The following is a 23574-nucleotide window of genomic DNA, read 5'->3' as shown; positions in this document are numbered from 1 at the left end:
ATTATTCAGTTATAAGGAGGAAATTCTGCCATTTGTGACAGCGTGGTTGAACCTACAGGTGCTAAGTGATGTAGGTCAGACAGAGAAGGCAGATACTGCGTGGTGTAACTTACACGTGGAATCCAAAAGAAAAAAAAGGTCAAACTCATAGAAACAGAGAGGAGGAACATGGTGACTAGAGTGGATAACCCTACATCATATCATTGAATTTGCTAAGAGAGTAGATTTTAAATATTCTCACCGCCCCTCCTCCCCAAAAAGATAAATATGTGAGTTGATGATGGGTTAATTAACTCAGTGGGGAGAACCCTTCCACAGTGTACATGTATATCAAGCCACCATGATGTACACTTTCAATATCCTACAATTTTTCAGTTATGCCTAAAGTTAAAAAAATATTTGAGCAGACATGAGGACTTTTGCTTTAATAGTCAACAAGCAGCCACCTCAGGCCCAGCTTGGTGGTCTTTGTTTTCTCCTCGTGGCGACAACCTCCTTTTTATTTTCACAGCCAATTTTATCTTTAGTGAGACCATCCAATTACAACGATTTCTTTTTTATTTACTGAAAAGCTTCTTTTATATAGTTATTTTTTTTTTCGAGAGAGGTTATAAAATAGAAAGTTGGCAAAAATTCTAATTACCTAGTGTAAGGTATAAAGACTGAAAAAGATTTCATGTTTTTTTTATCTTCTACATTATTGGAAATTAAGTAAATTATCTCGTGGAGATTAAACAACCTCAGCACCGTGTAAATGTGCTCTTCCAGTAACACTTCAAGCTAAAACAAACACATTGTACCTGGCAAAGAGCCAGGGCTTGTTCTTGTCCTCTTGAGACAGAACCATGCCGAGTTATCCCAGGACAGTACATTTGGGAAGTTGAAACATTGGAGAAACTCCACTGATTCAAATTAAATACTGAGAAAGTGATGGCAATGAAAATTGACTTCATTAAAGGCAAAGTTTAGATGTGAGTTTCATGACTAAGCAGAATAATGGAAGGTTTGTCAGTGTTCTCTTACGGACACAACAGTTCTCTAATTTTCTTTGCACATTAACAGGTCAAGTAGGTGAAAGTGTAGTAGAGGTGGGTCTATATTGTGTGTAAGTTGGTTGGAAATGCTTGTCTAGACAGAGCATACCGGTTTATTTATGATGTTCCTTCCCACCTGCCCCTTCCTCATTCACCCATAAAAGAGGATGAACTTGTGCTGTGCTTGGGACACACCAACAACTATGGCACATTCCTGTCTCATGACAAGGAAAATCACAACTGCATTGCGTGTGATGAGCATTTGATAGAAAGATGCCCGGGCAGGGGAGGAATACGTACTCAGGCTGGGAGAGTTGAGCAAGGCTTTGTGGAAGAAATATCTAGAAGCACAAGTTGGGGTAGGGAGGTGACCGTGGGGGATGGAAGAGGAAAACCAATTCCCGAGAGATCAGGAGACAGAAAAACCAGGGTCCTGGTGTTTCTGATTGTATTACATTTACTCTTCAATTTATAACCTACACCACTTAGAAATCTAGAAAAATTATCTGCACTGAGGCTTTATAGTCATTAAATTGGATTGTCCAAAGATTTCAATTCACAGAGGCTTCAATGTTAAGAAACAGACACTGAAATGAAAATTGTGCCTTGTCAAGAACGGGATGACATTCAAAATAATCAATATACACTTAAAACTATTGTCTCATTCATGCAATGCCATCTTGGACTATTTCCAACTTGTTTTATGACATGTATCCTTCTTTTTTTGGGCAGGAGACCAAGGCTGAAAAAATTACTAGAGAGAATAAGGAGAGGCTATTTGCCAAGGAAGAACAAAAAGAAGAGAAAAAATGGAATGTTCTGTCCTTTTCTATTGAGGAGGAAATGAAAGAGAATTTAAACTCTGGAATAAAGAACCTAGAAGATTTTTTGAAATCATGTAAAAGTAGCTCAGTGAAATTTCGAGTTGAAATGGTGGGGATTACTGCCTGCTTGAGAGCGTGGAAAGAACATTGCCGTGGTGAAGGTATGTGGCTGTGAGTTCTTGTTGATTTGTTTGTTTGAATACATTGGAGAAGAATAAAAATCTAATGATGATAGCTGTTATTTATTAACTGGAAGTTTGTGTTAGAAGGCTTAGAGAAGCCTTAGATGCATTATCTGATTTTGTCCTTGGAGAATTCCTCTAAGTACTATTACCTCTATTTTATCAATGAGCAATGAAGTCTCAAAGGGGGCCCTAATAGCAAAGATACAGCACATTCATAAGCAAATTCAAATCAATTCCTTATCACTTACATGTGGGATCTAAAATATGACACTAATGAACTTACCTACGAAACAGAAACAGACATGCAGACATAGAGATCAGACTTGTGGTTGCCAAGGAGAGGGGGAGGGAAGGATTGGGAGTTTGGGATTAGCAGATGCAAACTAGTATATATAGGATGGATAAACAACAAGGTCCTATTGTAGAGCACAGGAAACTATTGGAAAAGAATATGAAAAAGAATGTATATGTATAACTGAATCACTTTGCTGTACAGCAGAAATTAACACAACAGTGTAAATCAACTACATTCCAATAAAAAAGTTCAAATCAATTCCCAGTCAAAGTTTACAAACAGCCACTTAGAGAGTTGTGGGCATCGTTAAGGGGACCCACAGATGGCGAGGTCCCAGGGAGAGTCTGTCATTCATCTCTGAGATCTGAAGTGCGAACATTTTCTTTCTGGGCAAAACTCGGACCGTGTTTGCCTGGCATGCTGAGTTCTTCCAGAAGTTGTTGTGGTTTCCATGTGCTCTACTTTACAACTGCTACAATAGATAGTAGAAAAGGAAAGAAGAGGCAGGAAGAGGCAGGTAAGGGAGAAACATGGCTGGGTAGAGACGTGTAAGTTGATGGCAGGTGACATGATGAGGGACCAGTATGCCTCCAAACTGACAGTCCTTCCGAGTACACCTCATTGACCTGTCTGTCTTGGTCGTCTCCACACTTGAATCCGTTGAACACGGGGTCACTGGGGGTTCTTCTCCCCGCCACCCCGTCATTCTTCAAACTTCAGTCTGCCCCTGCAACGACAGACTTCCCTGAGGATTTCATCCCTGTGAGAAGCGTAGGATTTGGCCTCTGTGGGTCTCTCTAATTAAGATGTTGTGTCAGGATTTGCAGTTGGCCTGAGAGAGATCAGGATTAACAGTGGCTTAAATTTCTTTTGTAGCCTTTATAGCATCAGTATGTGTTTGGTAATATTTGTTAAATAGAGAAAATGTAGGTTGATTGGAAGAAAGGGCGAATCAAAACTGCCCTAACATGTGAAGTATGAAAAGACCAGCCGTGAGGAGGTCTAGAAAGGATGTATGTGACTGGAAAGAAATGGACGGGGATTAGCAACGTTTGGATCTGGCAGGTGTAACAGACTGATTGAATTTGAAGGCTCCAGTGATTACACCAGATACTTATCTCTGGTCACCATTAGGATTCAATAAATGTTGCCAAGTTTTTAACCAGATATTTAAACTCATCTGGACATTTTTCTTTGAACACAGTAGAGAAGGCATGAAAATAATAGTTGGGAAAGATTTGTATTCCTTAGAACTTAGACCAACTTGGGCTTTAGTGATCTTATTTCTATCATGAGCTACAAGATGTTTCTTTTTTTTCCCAACACTTACAGAGCTACATCTCAGTTTTCCACAGAGATGTTGGAATGTGTTTAGTTGCACTTTCATTTTATTGAGTTTTCTGTATTCCAAAACCTCCATTAATGCTAAGTAAGACAATGAATTTAATTGGGTCAGGTTGATAGCCTGAGTGACTAATCTTGGACAATCAGACATTTATTATTTTTGATGGCCTTTATAACAATTTTGCTGTTTCTTCTTTACCAAGGTGAAACCACAAAAGATTTAAGTATAGCTGTTCAAATGATGAAAAGGATCTACTCCGTGATGGAAAAATACCCAGAACTTTTGCAAGAGGCAGATCGGCAACTCATAGCCAGATGCCTTAGCTATTTAGGATTTGAGGAGTTGGCAAGTTCTTTGCGTCCAACGCAGGTAATGTTTTCAGAACAGCTCCATTCTAATAGAGTAATTATTAGGTGTACCTCAACTGTCTTGTAAACACAATTACCTGGGTTTTTTTTTTTTTTTACTGAAAATATTTACTCCAAGTTCATAATCATTGTTAGTAATCCAGCTCCCCCAACTTGAAGTAACCTAGAATTAGAAAATTTTACAAAAGCTTCTCTGATCAAAAATGCCAGATAGTCTCTGTAGACCCTTAAAACTAATCCTGTGTTTAATTCTAGCAAAACATTTAAAAACTATATTGCGACTGTTCAGTTGTCTTGATATCAGATTGTAGCTCAAGTGCCGTGATGCATATCTGAAAATCTTGATGTCTGCTATTTACTCTTAGTTAAGATAATGATTTAGGTGATAAGAGGTTTCTTCAATAAATATTGCAAAATTTGAAAGGTGGTAAAATGCTTTTCTCGTAAAAATTAGTTTTCAGTTGTTTTATTTAAAAAAATATTTTTAATCATTTAAAGGATGTTGTAATTTAAAATCACTTTCAAGATGGACCTGTAAACTCCTGTAGGTCACAGGAAATGACATAAAGGAGAAGAAAAAGAACAAATACTCAGTTGGCATTGGGCCAGCTCGGTTTCTGCTGCAGTACATGGGCCACTGTTTGGTACGAGATGAGAGGAAAGACCCAGATCCCAGAGTCCAGGACTTTATTCCTGACACCTGGCAGGTAATGACTGGATGAAACAAACACTTTTGTATTTTATTATTAAATCTGATCTCAGGAGCGTCTCATGATTCCACACAGCACATTTGGCATGAAATTCTTAATGTTGAGTCATCTCATTTAAAATTGCCATGGGGAATGTCAAATGTAGACTTTTTCCCATTTAAAGAAAGTGAACTTTTCATATCATCCATTTTTCATAAATAGACCATTTTCTTGGAGGTACTCTGATGGATTCACATGTATATATTTGAAGTTCTGTCTGTGTCATCCGACTGTATCATTATGGACCATCCTCCAAGGCTTCCCTGTGTCTGTAGGATATCCTATGTAAATATAGAAATGTGACAGAGAAATTCAAGGAGTTTAAACAGTAGAGACAGTTGTTCAGATATTTACAGCCTGTACCCGTGACCATAGTAGCTACTTTTCTATAAATAAATGTAAAATTAATATTGATGGCTATAAAATTAGGAATAAAAGGGTGCGTTTCTGCATTGATTCAACCTTATAAAATTGCCTCGAACCTTATCAGTTAAACATGTTTACCTATGAAAATGCCATTTCAGAGGCTCAGTCTAATAGGTGGTCTTATCAGAAGCTGACTTTATCCTCCTTGTCTTGATGATGCTGGAGCACCTCAGAAACTCCCCGCCTGCTGTTCAGGAGCAGGGGGGCCAGGTCCTTCCTTCCTGAAGTGCAGAACACGAAGCAGCTAAGGGCCCTCCAGGTATCTACGCCCCCCTCCACTGCACTTCTTCTGATGTCGCCTTTGCTCTGAGGTGTGGCCCAGAGCGGACCTGGATTCAGAGAGTGTGCAGGATGGGGCTTTGGGGGGCTTTTCCATCTTCTGCCCATCACACAGGCTAATGATCCTCTGACCAGTCCTCATTTTGATGAATAAAAGCATAGGCTAAAGGGATGAGAGTCTGTTTTTATGAAGGTCCCACATGCCCTCCAAAGTAGGGGCTGGCATCCTTCTATTTAGAAAGTACAAGATAAGTAGTAAAATGATTAATCATTGATTTTTTTTTTTTCTGTTCAGCTACTTTTTCACCCTTACAAAAATGCATACTCTTAGATCTTCATTTCTCAGAGCCGTTGTGCACTTAGTCAGTGACAAGTAATCAGAAAGAATATCTACCCCAGGACAAGATATTTTGTTCAGACCCACTCTCCATTTTTCACACACAAACCCACCTCCAGACGCTCAAAAGCACTGCAATTCTCTCTTCTGGGAGAGGCCGTGAGTTCTTCACAAGGTCCCGTGTATCTTTTGGTGTGTTTTCAACTCGCAACCACTCCTTTGCGGCTCAGAGAATTATGCTGGAAGTGTCTTAAGGTATTTGTTTTGCTAACATGCTTCTCGTGGTGCTGACACACCGGTGCTCTGAACCCTGCAGCGAGAGCTCTTGGACGTCGTAGACAAGAACGAGTCTGCGGTCATAGTGGCCCCCACGTCCTCAGGGAAGACCTACGCCTCCTACTACTGCATGGAGAAGGTGCTACGGGAGAGTGACAATGGGGTGGTCGTGTACGTGGCCCCCACCAAGGTACGTCCCGAGGCTGGGGGTGTCGTTCAAGTGACTTGAATTTTCTCTTTCACTCCCGAACCTCCTCTTTTAGTTTAATGCACGTGGTCATGTGGTAGATCTAGCTCTCTTTATTTTTTTTCCCAATTTATTTTTTTCCACTTTTATTGAGATAAAATGGACATGTAACCTGTTAGTTTCATGTGTACAACATAATGGTCAATATTTGTATGTACTGTTAAATGATCACCGCCATAATTCTAGTGAACATGAATCATGAATCACCTCATATAGTTATACATTTTTTTTTCCTTGTGATGAGAACTTTTAAGATCTACTCTCTTAGAAACTGTCAGGTACACAATACCGTATTGTTAACTATAGTCACTGTTACATCCCCGGACTTATTTATCTTATAACTGGAAGTTTGTACCTTTTGACCCCCTTCACCCGTTCTCCCCGCCCTTAGCCCCACCCTAGCCAACCACCAGCCTGTTCTGTTTCCATGTGTCTCACTTTATTTTCTAACCTGCATTTTCTCCTTCCAGTCTGAGAGGCCGAAGTAATACTTCCCTTAGAGCACCATGAGGCAGAGGTCTGGTCCTGTGATCTTGTCATTCAGCTTTTTGCTTGAACTGAGAGAAGCACCCCGACTTTGTTGGGCAATGTTGAGTCTTTAGCAACCCCGCGTTGCCTTTGCCCTTGATCGGATGCATCCTGTCTGCTCTTGGGCGTCAGTGCCTGACGTGTTTCTCATGCCAGGTGGTTTTGCCATATTTCTTTTATGGCTAGAACCACCTAATGCCAAACTTAAATACAGAAAGTATGATCTTTGTCATTTAGGAGAAAGGCTGATTTACAGGAAGTATAAGTTTGCATATCCTCACTTACAACCCCTTATTTTTAATGCGATTACTCTTAAGAAAGGCAGATAACTTTGATTCTACAGATTAAAATGAGATCTCACTGCATTTTAGTTTCTAGGAAAATGTGGCGTTGAGTGACTTGGGCTCAGGCTCAGAACCAGATTGAGCAACATGATTAGTTGAAATTAGCACTTTAGTTTTGATTGTAGCTTTTTCGTTTTTCATGGTTACGAAAGCAGTAAGTGTTCATAGCAAGAAATTAATAAAATATATCAAGAAAAATTAAGGTTACTGGAGGTGGAATTGGTAATTCAACACAATACATATTCCTCTTCTAAAAGTTTTAGAACCCAAAGGTTTTAGAAGCCAAATTACTCTTCTAAAAGTTTAAATCCATTTTTATTCCCTCTGACAGTATATGGCAGTATATATATCCTCTTATTTTTTTCCAACATTCCTATGATCTTTAAACATTTTTTGCCATACTGCTAGGTAAAAATTTCCATCTCATAATAAATCTGCATTTTTGTGATCACTGATTGGGGAGCCTTTCCATATGATTTCTGGGCAGTGATATTTCTTTAATCATGAACTACTTGTTCATGAAATCTGCCCATTTTCTTTTTCTTGTAGTGGAAGGGGATTGACTTTTTATTGATTGGCCAGAAGTTTGTATAATAAGTATATTATGTTTTCTCTGTAAAGTATAACCAGTATACTTTTGTCATTTGATCTTTTTGCTATATTGCGGTTATATTAATGATATTTTGTTAATATCTTTGTGTAGTCAGATCTATCAGTATTTCCGTTTAGTGTTTCCGAGTGTGCTCAAATATATGAAAATATGTGAAAATGTCCACTTTCTAGTATCTTTTTTTTAAAGCTTTTTTTTAAAAAATTTTTATTTATTTATATTTATTTTTGGCTGTGTTGGGTCTTCGTTTCTGTGCGAGGGCTTTCTCTAGTTGCGGTGAGCGGGGGCCACTCTTCATCGCGGTGCGCGGGCCTCTCGCTATCGCGGCCTCTCTTGTTGTGGAGCACAGGCTCCAGACGCGCAGGCTCAGTAATTGTGGCTCACGGGCCTAGTTGCTCTAGCGGCATGTGGGATCTTCCCAGACCAGGGCTCGAACCCGTGTCCCCTGCATTGGCAGGCAGATTCTCAACCGCTGCGCCACCAGGGAAGCCCACTTTCTAGTATCTTTATGCTTATGTTTTAAAGTTTACATTTTCATCTAGGTGAGACTTTTTTGGGCCTAGAGTGTGAAATACAGAGACGTGTATGGGTTTGTGCACTCTCAGATGCCGCTAGCCACCGCCTGCCTAGTCCGGGGTGTGGGGCCCCTGTACACTCGCAGGTTGAGGTCTGGGGACGCCCCCAATACGAGACCCACACGCGCACCCCGGTTGCCCTCCTTGGCCGTTCTGCATAGACTCACGGTTTCTTTCTAAGCCTTGGTCGCCCAGGGATCAGCTGTTTGTTTGTCATGTGTGGGCAGCGGTTCCTGCTTTCTCCCTCTGATGAAGCCGGTTTTTCCCATTTTACATTGGGTCGAGGTCATAAGTGAGGTTCACGTGCAGTCACAGAGCTCAAAGACAGCCCGTGGGTTAGGCAGATGGTAGGAGAAAGGGGTGATGAAGCTTCCTGCCCTCCCAGCAGTACGTATTTTTAGACAGTGCCTGTTGTTCTCTCTCTGAGGTTTCCCCTGTACTTTATTATGTGATTAATGGATATTTTTCCCTGTCAATCAGGCCCTTGTCAATCAAGTGGCAGCAACTGTTGAGAATCGTTTTAACAAAAATCTGCCAAACGGTGAAAGTCTGTGTGGTGTTTTTACACGGGACTACCGTCATGAGGCTCTCAACTCTCAGGTAGGACATACACTAATTAACGCATTTGTTATCGAATTATATGATAGTACTTAGAAGTCTCTTTCAGTAGAAATGCAATATCTTGACAAGGGCTTGTAGAAGGAATTTTCTTGAATTTATAAAAGATGAAGTGGCTTTAGAGAAAATTTAACAGTGTTATATTCCAGAGAGTAAGAAATGGAGCTCATCTTTCTCAAGGACACTTACCTTTTGATTTCAGATTTCAGTTATAGTTCGTGGCATCATCTTGGTTTATAAGTGGATCGAAAATGATCTGAAGAACCCCATTTTATAAAAATTGACAACCTGATTTCCATTCAGAATAACTGTTTCTTGACCTTTCTTGATGGGAAGGATACTCATCATAATTTCAGAATGTTGTATTTATGGATGGACTTCATGGTGTTAAGTAAATCAGACAGTTTCCCTCCTTATTAAACTCACTGGAAACAGTTACAGCTAAACAGAAAGTGAAAACGTGACTATAGCACATTGCATGGTAGGTGTGAGATGTGACACCCACATCGCCATTTGTAAGAGCACCGCTGCCCAGGGGCGGGGCGTGAGGTCCGACAGAGGCCGGCTGTCGGCCCCCATGCTGCCCCACCCTCGGCACCCTGGGACTGAGCAGGGCTGGGGCAATGACATTGGCCATTTCGGCTGCGTGTGGAGTAGCAGTGACAGCTGCCATGCGCTCCAGAGTCCAAGCCAGGTGGGCCAAAGCGTCACCAGGTGTGTTCTGAAGTTCACCTTCTTCCTCTGCCCCATCCTCTCCCAACTTCCATAGTTGTTCACTTTTAATAAACGGTTTTCAACCTAAACTGAACCTGGGGGTCAGATTTTGAAGGAATAAACCTGTGACAATGAACTCTTCCTATTGTTATTACCGTGAATGCTCATAAATAAGAATTTAAACTTCAAATCTGATATCTTACCATTTTGACCTATAAAAATTGCAGTTTCACAAGGTTCAAACGAATATATCATATTCTAGTTAATCAGCAGGTCCATTCAGGAGTTTTAACTCTCTCTTTCATATTCTTAGAACTACATCTGGGTGTAGCAAGTGCTCAAAGTGTTTGTTTGCACAATGTTCTTGTTTTTAGGTACTTATCACAGTGCCGGCCTGCTTTGAAATTCTGCTGCTAGCTCCACATCGCCAGGCGTGGGTGAAGAGGATCAGATACGTTATATTTGATGAGGTAGGTTTGGTATTATTTCTCTGGGTTGAGTTCCTGGTTGCATAAGCGCCACACTGAAGACATTTGCTGCTTCGGGGCGTTCATCGTCTGCGTGGAGTTTCGGTTGTGGAGGACACTGGCTTTCCCCTGTGAATCACACCAGTCTTTGGGCTCTGTTTTCCTGTTCTGGCTCAGGACAGGGTATCTGTGTCTGCGGACCTCTGGATGGCAGAGGAACTGTCTTTGGTGACCACCGTTTCAGAGGAGCAGAACTCACCACCAGGGCATATGTTTTCCTGGACAGAGATTCCAAAAATCTGATCTTTGATCTCCAAAGCAAAGAGTTTGGGGCTATAACAATGATGTCAATTATGTACAGTATCTTGTCAGTCATGGTCCCAGCAGGAAACAGATGACACACGCAAAATGGAAGAATTCAAGAAGAGCTTTTTGCAAAGGTGTGTGGGCGGGGGAACTGTGCCGTTAGTGCAGTAGCCCAGGGCGAGGAGCCCCTCAGCCTAAAGGGACAAGGCAAAGATATGGTCACTGAGACCCACAGGGAGATTCTGACTGTGGTACCGCTTTGCGAAGGGCAGCTGCCTTAGCCGAGGAGCACACCTGGCTCAGGGTAGCCTGCCAGGAAGGCAGCCAATGGCACAAAGACCTCACCCTCATTCCCTTCAGGTCTCTTGCCCAGGCTCTCCTTTGGCCAAAGCCAATGGAACCAGAGAGCATTGGAGCTCTTTTGAAGTAGCCTCTGTGGGTCAGTTTCCCTGGGCAGAGAGAGCAGGATGGAAAATAATGGACATTTATAGAGCAAATGAAAGATATTGAGAAAGTTTTTACAGCAGAATTAAGAATATTTATTCAAAGAGACTTAAAGCATTGTAAAAGAATTCTTTTGCTCCAAAGCGTTTTCAGTTTAAAGGGGAAAATGATGATAAGCCTGTATTTCACTTCATTTTTCCTGTTGTAAGCTTGAAGCTACCAAGCAAGCTGTGCTTTTGATTGGTTTGAATCTGACTTACTGTGGTTTTTTTTTGCTCATTCTGTATATGCTACATCTTGAAGGCCTTGAATATTCATATTGAAAAAAAAAATCCAACAGCTTTGTCTTTGCAATCTAGAACTTTGAAATGTACTCTAATCTCAAAGCTTTGAAATGCTGTGACATGGGGCACCTCAGCTTCCCCAATTTTATGTCAGGGTAAAGCTGACGGGCTTTGGAGACTGATGTCTATTCTGGCAGAACCAAGGAAGTGTGTTATCTGTAGGAAGCCTAAGGTCACCACTCAGCGGACTGGTGTATTATCTGACTAGGGCAAAGCCAAATGGGCAGGGGAAGTTTTTTCTTTTTTAAATTGTCTGGCTCTGATAGTAAGTTCTTTCCAGTTGATTGCCAGGTGTCATAGTTTAATCTGTTTAAAGGAGACCACATTTGAGAATCTTCCCTAAATCTAGTTCCATTTGCTTTATTTGGTCAAAGGACATTCATTAATTCAGCAAATATATAAGGAGTGTCTCCACAATGCCAGACACTGTTGGTGCTGGGAATGCCCAGGGTAAGTCACAGAATCATTGGAAAAAAGGGGGTAGACAGCTACGCCTACCCATGATGCTGGCAGCCCGCATCGGTGTGTACGGTGACGAGGTGGATCAGTGTGACCCCACTGTGGTGATGGCAGGGAGACAGCAGGGGGACGGCTCCGCAGTGGCTGGTCAGAAAGTCTTCCAATGGGGCGACGTTGAGCCGAACTCTGCAAGTTCAAAAGGGGTAAGAGCAGAAGGGACATATATGTGGAAGCTCTGGGGTAGGAAAGTTGTGGTCAAGGAACAAAGCAAAGTTCAGGGTGTCTGGAGAAAAGTGAGGGCAGGATGGGAGAGAGGCTTGAATGAAGCTGGAGAGGCAGGTGGGGGGCGGTTACCCCCAGCACAACATATACGCCCTGTTCAGGAGTTTATATTTTGTTCCACATGCAATGGGAAGATATTGAAGAAATGTAATTGTGGACGTGGCCTGATGGAATTCATCCTTGAGACGTATCTGTTGGCTGTGATGTGAAGAATTCAGGGGGTGGCCTGGGGAGCTAGGAGGGTGGCCAGGAGGGTATTGTGGTTGACTTGGGGGCCGTGGACATGGACAAAATGCTTAGATCTGAAAGACATTTTGGAAAGTAAGATAAAGAGGAATTATTGATGGATTGGTTATGGGAATTAAAAGAATTTGTGGGCTTCCCTGGTGGCGCAGTGGTTGAGAATCTGCCTGCCAATGCAGGGGACATGGGTTCAAGCCCTGGTCTGGGAAGATCCCACATGCCGCGGAGCGATTAGGCCCGTGAGCCACAATTGCTGAGCCTGTGCGTCTGGAGCCCGTGCTTCGCAACAAGAGAGGCCACGATAGTGAGAGGCTTGCGCACCGCGATGAAGAGTGGCCCCCACTTGCCGCAACTAGAGAAAGCCCTCGCACAGAAACGAAGACCCAACACAGCCATAAATAAATAAATTAAAAAAAAATGTTAAAGGCCCAATAATCAAGATAAATAATATTAAAAAAAAAAAGAATTTGTGTTAAGATTTTCCATTGCCTGAATTTGCCAATATTTATGTAAACTTGGCATGGTTGATTAAAGGTAATTGGAGACCATGTATGATGATTCAAGTTTCCCTGTCTTATTTTCATTCGCTGATTTTAAATCAACTGAAAAATTATTTAATTTATTTAAACTAAACTAAAACAAACAAAAGCAGTTCACCCGTTTCTCCCATGCCCACCTGTTGCAAATACCTATTTGTTCTCTATGTCTTTGAGCTTGTTTTTTGGTGTGTGTGTGTGTTTCTTAAGATTTCACATGTGAGATCATTATTTGTCTTTTTATGTCTGATTTATTGATTTATTTCACTTAGCATAATGCCCTTGAGGTCCTTCCATGTTGTCACAAATGGGAAGATTTCATTCTTCTTTATGGCTGAATAATATTCCATTCTGTATATACATACCACAATTTCTTTATCCACTCATCCTTCAGTGGACACTTAGATTGCTTCATATCTTGGCTGTTATACATAGTGCTGCAATTAACACGGGGATGCTTGTATCTTTTTGTATTCTTTGGATAAATGCTCCGAAGTGGAATTGCTGGATCATATGGTAGCTCTATTTTTAGTTTTTTGAGGAACCTCCATACTGTTTTCCACAGTGGCTGCACCAATTTACATTCCCACCAACAGTGCACAAGCGTTCTTTTTTCTGCGCATTCTTGCCAACACTTGTTATTTGTGTTCTTTTTGATGGTGGCCATTCTGACAGATACGAGTGATATCTCATGTGGTTTTGATTTTCATTTCCTGTTGACTGGTGATGTTGAGCATCTTTTCATGTGCCTGTTGGCCATCTGTTTGTTTTCTTTGGAAAAATATCTTTTCAGACCTTCTGCTCATTTTTAATGGAGAATTTTTGTCTTTAATAGGTCCACTGTCTTGGTGGAGAAATTGGAGCAGAAGTCTGGGAGCATCTCCTTGTCATGATCCGCTGTCCGTTCCTGGCCCTTTCTGCTACCATCAGCAACCCGGAGCATCTCACTGAGTAGGCATTAGCTTCTAGTCCGGACAGAATGCTTATCTATTTTGAATGTTTGAATGTCATGCTTTCTATCTGGGTTCTGGAGAGTTTCATAACTTTCTGGTGAATTTATTACCTCATCTCTGGATATTCAAGGAACAGAGTCACCCCTCCTGGCAGGTGCTGAGCAAGACCACACTCTATAAAGGAAAATCAAGGGTTCTCCCAGCTGGATCTGCAGTTGACTAGGAAATTTCCCCCATATCTCAAAAAAGGTTCACCAGAAGTTATCGATTTATGTTTCTTTTTCTTTGTCCTTTACCAAGAAATAAAATTAAAATGGTATAATGACATGCTCTGCCATGGACCTTGAGATTTCTTATGTTGTCCCACTTTGTAGATGTTTAGAAAGATAGTGAAGCCTTATTAGTTGAAAATCCCATATTATTTATTCACTGGGCTAGATTTTTGCCCACTAACAACAACAATTAGAGCAAAGACTCCTATTTGCCAGGTGCTATTCTAAGTGCTTTGCATATGTTAATTTATTTTAAATGGCCAACAACCCTTATGATTTATTATTTTCATTACTACTGTTAGATAGTCTTTTCCATACTGCTATTATTATTTCCATTTTAAATGTGGAAAATGAGGCCCAGAGAGATTTTGTGATCCAACCAAGAGCTTCAGCCCATGGTAAGGAGGCTGGGATTCCATCTTAGGTCATCTGGCTCCAGGGCCTATTCCCTTAAGTAATTTTTAAGGCACATAAAATTTTCTTTATTTAAAATACTTTAAAATCCTTTCACAGGAAGTGGTTCCATGTTCTGCCTAAATAATATGTAATTTTAATTTTTAAGGTGGCTACAATCCGTAAAACGGTACTGGCAACAAACAGAGAGTACGATGGAAAAAAATATTGCTTCTTCAAGAAATGCCGGCTGCCGCGCCAGTTCTCACCAAGACTACTTGCTGAGGAAGCAGTCGTATAAAGTGAGACTTGGTATGTTTGACATGTTCATAGGAATTTTATCTTTTCCTTTCAAGTTATTCCAGCCATTGTGTGTTCATTCATTTGGAAATCCTTGCTCTTCATTTCCAGTGCTCTATGCAGAGAGATACAATGATTTAGAGAAGCACATATGTTCGGTAAACAATCATGACATTTCCTTTGACCATTTTCACCCGTGCGCTGCGCTGACCACGGACCATGTGAGTGATGCTTCCGCCATGTTTGTTCTGAGCCTCATTGGTGGTTTGTATCATATTGCAAAGCTGCCTGGGCGACACTGATCAGAATTACAGAATCGATGCTCTGTAACAGACATTGAACCTGAGTTTTAAGAGTAACAAGAATAACTTCATGGTTTTCATCTGCTCCTCAGTGGTGCCTACATCTGCAAAGCTTAAGAATGACTGAACATCTTAACCTGAAGTGTTTTTGGGTCGATTTTCTTTATTCTTTGCCCATTTTCCTTCTTCTCAGCACCTGTGTCCCATCTGTCCACCTTCGTGGACACTAACACTTCTCTTAATGCAGTTACAGCTGTGTGTGGACAGTACCTTGTACGTGTGAGAATCTGATTGCTGTGAATTAGGTCAAACAAGGAAAAGACGCTTTTCACTAACATAGCAATCACAACATGACTTTTTGGTAGTGAATCAGTAAGGTGGAGGTCTTAAGGGGACCTCATTTGGCGCACTGGGGTTTGAGTGGGGGAAGATTTCTTAATTTTTCTTGCATATTATTTTTCCTTTTTCCTTCTATTCTCGGGAATGGCCCATTAAAGCTCTGGTTGCCACTCAAAGTGATAATTAAGCAATAGTTTGCCTTCCTTCCAAGACTGGATAACTTAAATATACTCTAAATTCTGTTGTCAGATGAGCCTTCTAAATGGACAATTTTTAAGGCACATGGAGTTTTCTTTATTTAAAATATTTGATGTCACAGGGAGTAGTTCCATGTTCTGCCTAAATAATCATCTGGATCAGAAAGCTAATTTAGATAAATAATTAGTAAGGATAATTCTGATCCTGCCGAGCCTCTGATGGCTTTTCTTTGGAACCGGCAAAAGGCACAGCTCCTTAGCTAGGCTTCCCAGGTCTTCTAGGAACTGGCCCCAAGTCCTTTCTGTTCATCCACTTGATGGATTTTACCTGGAAGCCCTCATGATTTATATATAAACTGGAGTGTTTCAGCACAGATGCAAAGGGCCTGTTGTCCAGACTCTGTTCATCTTTGATGATCCTTGTAATGGGAAACCTCTTCAGAATCCTCTGTGACTTCCTTAGCTGGATGGAATCTTCTCTCCATAGCACCTTGTCTATATTTTTCTTGTATGACAACAGTTATGGTCAGCTTGCTGCTGAAGTTCTTTACATGCTTGTCTTCTTACTAGACTTAAGTCCTTGAAGACAAATTTTGTGTCCTTGTAGTTTGTAACTAACTGCTATGTATATAAAATTAAAATGTACATGACACAAATATAGCCAACTCAAATGGAGCACTTACTTTGGGTTCTAGGAATTTTACGTATTTTGTCTCTTTTAACCATCACAGCAATTTTAGGATACATGCTGTATTGATATTCCCATTTGGCAAGTGAGGAAGGTGGGGCAGAGAGAACTTGTACCACTGAGGAAGGAGTGGGGCTGGGATGCAGTCTCAGATAGATCGATTCCAGAGCCTGCAGTCTTATCACTGTATTCTGAACAATCTGGTGGACAAATGCCTGGGTGAGGGAGTGAGTGAGAATCACTTTATAGCCTTTGGGCTGTGATGCAGTAGCTTCTAAAAGCAACGGAATGAATCCTAGTGATGGTAATTTTCCAACAGGATTTTATTATGGAACTTTCTCTTTTGTGTGGCAGTGGCTCTATCTACACTCTAAAGAAAACTAAAATGTGGGCAAAATTCCTGTGACCTAACTCACATCCCCAAACTAGAATAGTGATGATAACCCACAAATTGATAACAAGACTCCTTTCTCTTTCTCTCCTTTTCTCTTCTCTTTCCACGTTATTTCATGGCGTTTTTAAGTAGCGTAGTATTTTCGCAGTCATTTGTTGTGTTAAGATGGTTCAGGGCAGGTTGTCTTTTTTTTTTTTTTTTTACATTTATTTATTTATTTTTGGCTGTGTTGAGTCTTTGTTTCTGTGCGAGGGCTTTCTCTAGTTGCGGCGAGCGGGGGCCACTCTTCATCACGGTGCGCAGGCCTCTCACTGTCGCGGCCTCTCTTGTTGCGGAGCACAGGCTCCAGACGCGCAGGCTCAGTAGTTGTGGCTCACGGGCCCAGTTGCTCCGCGGCATGTGGGATCTTCCCAGACCAGGGCTCGAACCCGTGTCCCCTGCATCGGCAGGCAGATTCTCAACCACTGCGCCACCAGGGAAGCCCAGGTTGTCTTTAAACAGCAGTGAGCACAGTGGTTGGGAGAACTTGGCGAGGCGGGCATTGTGGTCCAAGTGCCTTTCCTGTATCTCAGTACCTATTAATGGAACAACTGTGAAGCTGCTCCCGCTCCCCTAACCCCATGTGACCTCTGCAAAGGTCACGCTGCTGCATGAGTCTCCTTCAGGCTCCCAGATGTTGGCAATAGGAATGGGGCTTGGATAGTGTTAAATATGTATTTTGGCAGCTGTGTGTATGGGATGTTTCCTAAAGCATCAGTGATAAAAAGCAGGTCGGCCTTTCTGAACAAGGAGATGCTTCCTGATCTTGTGTAGTAGACTTCAGATTGATGTGCGAGAGCGGGTGGCGTGGAAAAGCGTAACGAGCTGTGGCAACGTAAAGAGAAGAGCCGTCCCCCTTGGGCGTCCGCTCTGTAGCTCTGTCACAGGGGTGGTTCCAGAAGGGAGGGGGGCAGGATGAGTGAGGTGAGGGAGTGCCCACCTTCACGTGAGGCTCGTTTCTGGCGGAGTGGAGAGTTGTCCGGCCCCCCAGGGACAGCTGCAGGCTGCCGGGGGTGGGGTGGGGTGGCGGTGTCAGCCCCAGCAAGTGTGGGAGGAGCCGAGCCACTGGGCGTTTTCGCCTGCACGTGGAGCAGTGCTTCCGTCACCTGCGAGGTTGGGGACGATGTGATTTGCCCAAACAACGTCGTGGGTAATGCTGTGTGTTCATAAATGAAGGAGGTTGTGAATCTGTGACCTTTTATGTCTCTTCCTTTTACACCTGGGCTGGCTCAGTTTTTTACCAGCTCGTAAGTTATCATATAGTGAAGACCAACTGAAAGGAATGCCCAGCTTTTAGCCACGGAGTTGTGAAATTGATTAAAAACATTAAGACCTGTAGGTTGGTCATTCATCAGTCACAGCGACAGTTGAGGCATCGATCATGTGCCAGGCAGTTTACTAGGCCTATGCCACATATTACATAACTTAATTCTGACAACAAACCCGTGGCAAAGGCAGAATTGCCCTCCATGGTAGAAATAAGGACACGCAGGCTTTTTTAAAAGCTTAAAAGCCCTAAGAAATCATAAGCATTCTCGTGACCAAAACAGAAGATTTGTGTCTTAAAAATTATGATAGTTCTTGGATTTATTTTATTTTATTTAGGCAAAATAAGTTGCCACTTTTAAGTAGTAATAATAAGAGAAGAAAATGCTAACATTCCAAAATAACATATTCACGTACTATTTGGCAGAATGTAGTTTTTTTCTGTTCGTTTAGTTCAGTGCTCAGACTGAGATGCTAAACAGTGATTCCAGGAAATCACCTGCATCCTATAGATTTTTACAAGCCTTATTCAGAGCCTGGTTGATTATTTTAATTGAAATATGTTTGACATAAAACCTTGTGTAAGTTTAAGGGGTGCAGCATGTTGATTTGATACATTTATTTTGCAGTGTGTCTGCCACCTGTGTCAAGTCTGAGTCCTCATCCCTTCCTTTTTTTTTTTTTTTAACATTTTTTACTTTTTATTATTTTTTAAATTTTATTTATTTATTTTTGGCTGTGTTGAGTCTTCGTTGATGCGCGCAGGCTTTCTATAGTTACGGCGAGCGTGGGCTACTGTTCGTTGCGGTGTGCAGGCTTCTCATTGCGGTGGCTTCTCTTGTTGCGGAGCACGGGCTCTAGGCGTGCGGGCTCAGTAGTTGTGGCACATGGGCTCAGTAGTTGTGGCTCGCGGGCTCTAGAGCTCAGGCTCAGTAGTTGTGGCGCACGGACTTAGTTGCTCCGCGGTATGTGTCATCTTCTCGGAACAGGGATAGAACCCGTGGCCCCTGCATTGGCAGGGGGATTCTTAACCACTGAGCCACCAGGGAAGCCCCTCATCCCTTTTTTGTGGTGGGACAATTAAGATCTAGTCTCTTAGCATGTTTGGTGTTCATAATACAGCTTCGTTTTCTGTAATCACCATACTGGGCATTAGCTCTTCAAGACTTATTTATCTACTAGTTTAAAAAGTTTAAAAAAACCCTGTACTGATGTATTTATCTTGTTTGCTTTTAGCACAGTCTGTAAGGTGGCAGGACAGATATTTTGATCCTATATTGTAAATGAGGAACTAGCATTTAGAGGTAGAATTAGAACTAGATCTTCTGATTCAAACTTGATTGCACTTTCCATCCTACCAAACAATTTTTTTCAGCTGTATTGTTTGGGGTGGCTTTTTTTAGCCCAGAACTTCCAAACCTGAGTTTTATAACTTAGTAGCTGTTTACTAAAACAAGTTCCCTATTGTCAAATAACTTTGGAGAAATCTGGATACTGTAGCCCCTTCTTGGAGATTTAACGTTTCCAGTGAGAACCCCTGAGGAAGCCTATTCCTAGAATAAAACCCCGCCCCCGTCCCCAACTTTTCTTTTGAACAAAACCTGCCAGTGTCTCAGGGATCATAGTTTCACAGGCAGTGGATTCGTAGCAACAGTGGTTGAATCCAGTAGCATTTACTGCAGTACAAGCTTTTGGAGAACAGGAATTTTTAATTTATATTTTAAAATATTTGTGGAAAAATAATGACGTGGATATCCAGAAGGCTTAGCAGAACCAAGTCAGTAACCTGGGGAGAAGTTTCCTTGCGTGTTGTGAAGGTGACCTTCAAGTTATCACAGGACTTGAGAAGATCAGATTTGCCCCTTTTAGCCTGGTTTGGTGCTCAAAAGCCAGGAATCATATCCATAATTAAATCAGTTCCACTTCCAGCTACAGGGTGGAGGCTGTGTGTTCTTGACTCAACTGAGTGCACAGATGTTTGAGCCTCCCAGCCCTCGTAAGAGAATTGGCTCAGCTGAAAGGTCTTAGGAAATACAAAAACCTTTTGGTGGGCTTTTGGGTGTTTTTCTCTCTTAGTAAATCAGGGACACTCTTGGTCAGTATTTTGTTTGCGCTGAGCCGTTATTGAGCCTTTTAGATCAGTGCTGTTTTCAGTGTCTTCGGGTTCATGATGATGAGTGATGCTGAGGCAGAGGATGGAACGTCAGACGGAATAGAAGGAATATTAAATTTTTCAATTTTATTTTAAACATAGATTGAAAAGTTTGGATTCCCTTCTGACCTGACCCTTTCACCTCGAGAAATGATCCAGCTTTATGATACCATGTTTGAATTCTGGGAAAGCTGGCCCAGGGCTCAGGTAAATAGTAATTCTGCAATTATTTTGAATTGACTGAAGTGGATGGTAACTGCTGTTCACAAAGACAAGCTCTCACTCTTTCCAATCACTTGCATCTGATCTTTGAAAGTTACCAGTGGACTCTTTCCAAGATAAGGTTGCCCCATCTCTTGACAGCCTTCCTCCTGACAGTCTGTGTTTTCCTGTAGCTGGGCCAAATGCCCCTGAACTCCTGAGCACGCTTCCTCTTTCACTTTCTGTGATAGGACAATCCTTTCATCTCCCCTCCCGTGTGCTGGGTCCTGGGTTTCTATTCCTGCCTTTCTCTCCTCTCACGCCCCTCCCTTCTGTCTGTCCGTCTGTGTTCATCTCCTGTTTGGTTTTGCTGTACATTCTGCCTTAAGAGTTCACCATCCTATTAGGTTTACACACCAGAAAAGATGGGGAGATAGAAGTTCAACCTCTACTCTCAAGACGCTTGTAATTCTGTTAATGAGACATATTGCTGAGAAACACTTTTGGATTTTCTTGCATGATTTTATTGAATTTTGTGGTATTCCTTTTCAAGGAGTTGTGTCCGGAGGAATTTGTTCATTTTAAGAATAAAATAGTCATTCGAAAGACGGATGCTAGAAAGTATGAAGAGAGCTTAAAGGCAGAACTGACAGGCTGGGTGAGGAGCGGTCACGTCAAGGAGGTAATTCTCACACGTGTTTTGGGTGAAGCACCTCTGTGTCCTTGTTCCCTTGAGTTGTGCTGTGCAGTCATTACTATTTTCTGGCTTTTTTAAATCTTCAACTTCCATTGTAGGATTTTCAGTTGAGCATGAAGTCCCGTGATTCTGAGATAGACTAGAGAGAGAGAAAGGACCTATGTCCTTGTCTTGTCCTCTGTCCCTCCGCCGACGTGTGCTCCACGTTCTGACGGATGAGGACAGAGGGGCCCTTTCCACAGTCCTGGTCATGGTGCTCGGGATTGGAATCACAGTGACAGCAGCTGAGAAGAGCTTTTCATCCCTTTATCTCTTTTTCATCTGGAAAGTTTTTTTTTCTTTTATGATTTTTATTTTAATTTGTAGGAACTATTTTTGTATTACAACCTTAGTCCAGGGTCGTATGAGTTATGCATATTTGTTTTAAGTAAGTTGCTGGTCTTTTTATTTTGGAGTTCGCTCTGTTGTCACATATTAAGGTTTCTGATTTTTGGGGTGTGACATGTATTAGAGTTTTCTCAGGTGAGTTTTTCCCATTATATTTTAACTTAGATTATCTCCTCCTGCTCCTATATAATTGTATTTTATTCCACTTGTTTTGTCAAGAAAAACCTTTAAAATGTATTTGTAAGTGATACATGATATAGAGAGAAACTTATATCATGTATATATATGTTACATGATGTAGAGAGAAACTGATTTACCCCACCTCCTGCCATGTAGTGGAACCAGGATCATTTACCAAATAATCCTCTTCCAGACTGATTTGTGTTGCCTTAAAAAATGGCATGTTAAATTGCACGTGCATGGTTATTACTGTTTATCTTTCTGTTCTCTAGTATATGATATATAAATATTGATTTATATATTTCTTTGATGGTTCTTTTGCAGTGTTTTATCTTACACTTTCATTATTTTTGTTTTTGTTACGTATTCTATTAAAGAACCACAGAAATATAGATTAGATAACTATGAACATGTTTTAGCCAGAAGCAGGAATTCATGTCTTCATTATGCAGAACTTACAATAATTTTCTTTTCACTGCCACAGGCCAGAATGGTCCTGAGGAATCTTCGTCCTGCGGTTGTTAGTTCAGAAAACATGACAGTTATGTTTCCATTTCTCGTCGAAAAGCTAAGGCAAATGGAGAAGTTACCTGCACTGTTTTTTTTGTAAGTCATTTAATTTGTTTTTGGTTGTAATTTGTATTAGATGCATTCTTTTAAGTAGAGGGAAGTTACGCAAACTTGACTCTGGTAAAATAGTGTTCAATACGATTTTTGGTGCCCTTTTGTTATTAGAGCGCATATTTAAAACTACACCTTTCTAGTTCAGTTCTTACAAAAATAATTTTACTTGTGCTATCACATATTACCTTCTTTATTTCGTTTTCCTTCTCCATTTCTTCTTCTCCTTTTACTATAAACTAGTGTATTTTTAATTAGGTCTTGTTAATTTTCAGTCAATACCTAGGTTTTTTACAAAAGAGGTCGAATGTTTATGCACACCATTACCCCACATAAAATTAAAGTAGCCTTACAATATGCTAGTTTAAGTCCCAAGGTGCCAGGAAGTCTGGACCATATGTCCCTAGGTATTTCCATTTCAAAAGGTATAAAGCCCAGACTCTGGAGACATTTCTGGATTGTAGAGGCCAGTAACTCCTGGGTTTACCTGGTCTCTAGAAAGAAATGGTCACAGTCCAAGAAGTTAGGATGAAAACCCCCAATTCTCTCCATCCTGCCTAAAAGAGCAAAATTTTACTATATGATCTCACTTGTATGTGGAATCTGAAAAAGCCTTACTCATAGAAACAGAGAGTAGATTAGTGGTTGCCAGGGACATGGGGGTGAGAGAAAGGGAGAGATGCTGGTCAAAGGTACAGACTTCCAGTTATGTAATGAATAAGTCCTGAGGATCTAATTCCATCATGGTGACTACAGGTGACAATACTGTATTGCATACTTGAAAGTGGCTAAGAGTAGATTTTAAATGTTCTCACCACAAAAGGAAAAAAAGGTAACTTTGTGAGGTGGTGGTTTTGTGAACTAACCTTATTATGGTCATCATTTTGTTATGTAAACCTTTATCAACTTGTCATGTTTTGTATAACTTAAACGTATACAGTGTTATATGTCAATTATGTCTCAATAAAACTGAAAACAAAAAAACACAGAGAAAAGCAAAGGAGGCACTAAAATTCACAAAAGATTTGGCCGTCACGAAATCTGACTTATATCACTAACCATAATATTCTCTAGTGAAATAAGTCAGACAGAGAAAGACAAATGCTGTATGCTATCACTTATAGGTGGAATCTAAAAAATAATACAAATGAATGTATAAGTAAAACAGAAACGGTCACACAGACATAGAAAACAAACTTACGGTTACCAAAGGGAAGAGGAAAAGTGGGGAGGGACAAATTAGGGGTTTGGGATTAACAGATGCAAACTACTATATATTAGATAGGCAACAAGGACCTACTGTATAGCACAGGGAATGATAGCCCTGATCTTGTAATAACCTAAATGGAATAGAATTT

The 23574-nt window shown here is 41.2% G+C and overlaps 1 protein-coding gene across 1 annotated transcript in view; it reads left to right on the top strand.

Annotated features, from left to right (window-relative positions):
• LOC118897516 (probable ATP-dependent RNA helicase DDX60) overlaps window positions 1–23574 on the top strand; it is an 82498-nt gene that overhangs the window by 28010 nt on the left and 30914 nt on the right. The window contains exons 14-25 of the mRNA XM_036856798.1: window positions 1767–2019; window positions 3886–4052; window positions 4600–4758; window positions 6159–6308; window positions 8903–9022; window positions 10129–10224; window positions 13671–13786; window positions 14623–14765; window positions 14865–14974; window positions 20233–20337; window positions 20885–21013; window positions 22080–22201. Coding sequence (XP_036712693.1) covers window positions 1767–2019; window positions 3886–4052; window positions 4600–4758; window positions 6159–6308; window positions 8903–9022; window positions 10129–10224; window positions 13671–13786; window positions 14623–14765; window positions 14865–14974; window positions 20233–20337; window positions 20885–21013; window positions 22080–22201 — 1670 coding nt within the window. The remainder of the gene's footprint in view (window positions 1–1766; window positions 2020–3885; window positions 4053–4599; window positions 4759–6158; window positions 6309–8902; window positions 9023–10128; window positions 10225–13670; window positions 13787–14622; window positions 14766–14864; window positions 14975–20232; window positions 20338–20884; window positions 21014–22079; window positions 22202–23574) is intronic.

The sequence above is a fragment of the Balaenoptera musculus genome, chromosome 6 (assembly GCF_009873245.2).
Source record: "Balaenoptera musculus isolate JJ_BM4_2016_0621 chromosome 6, mBalMus1.pri.v3, whole genome shotgun sequence".
Lineage (NCBI taxonomy): Eukaryota > Metazoa > Chordata > Mammalia > Artiodactyla > Balaenopteridae > Balaenoptera > Balaenoptera musculus.
The sequence above is the reverse complement of the archived record's forward strand: the minus strand, read 5'-3'. Positions and strand labels throughout refer to the sequence as shown.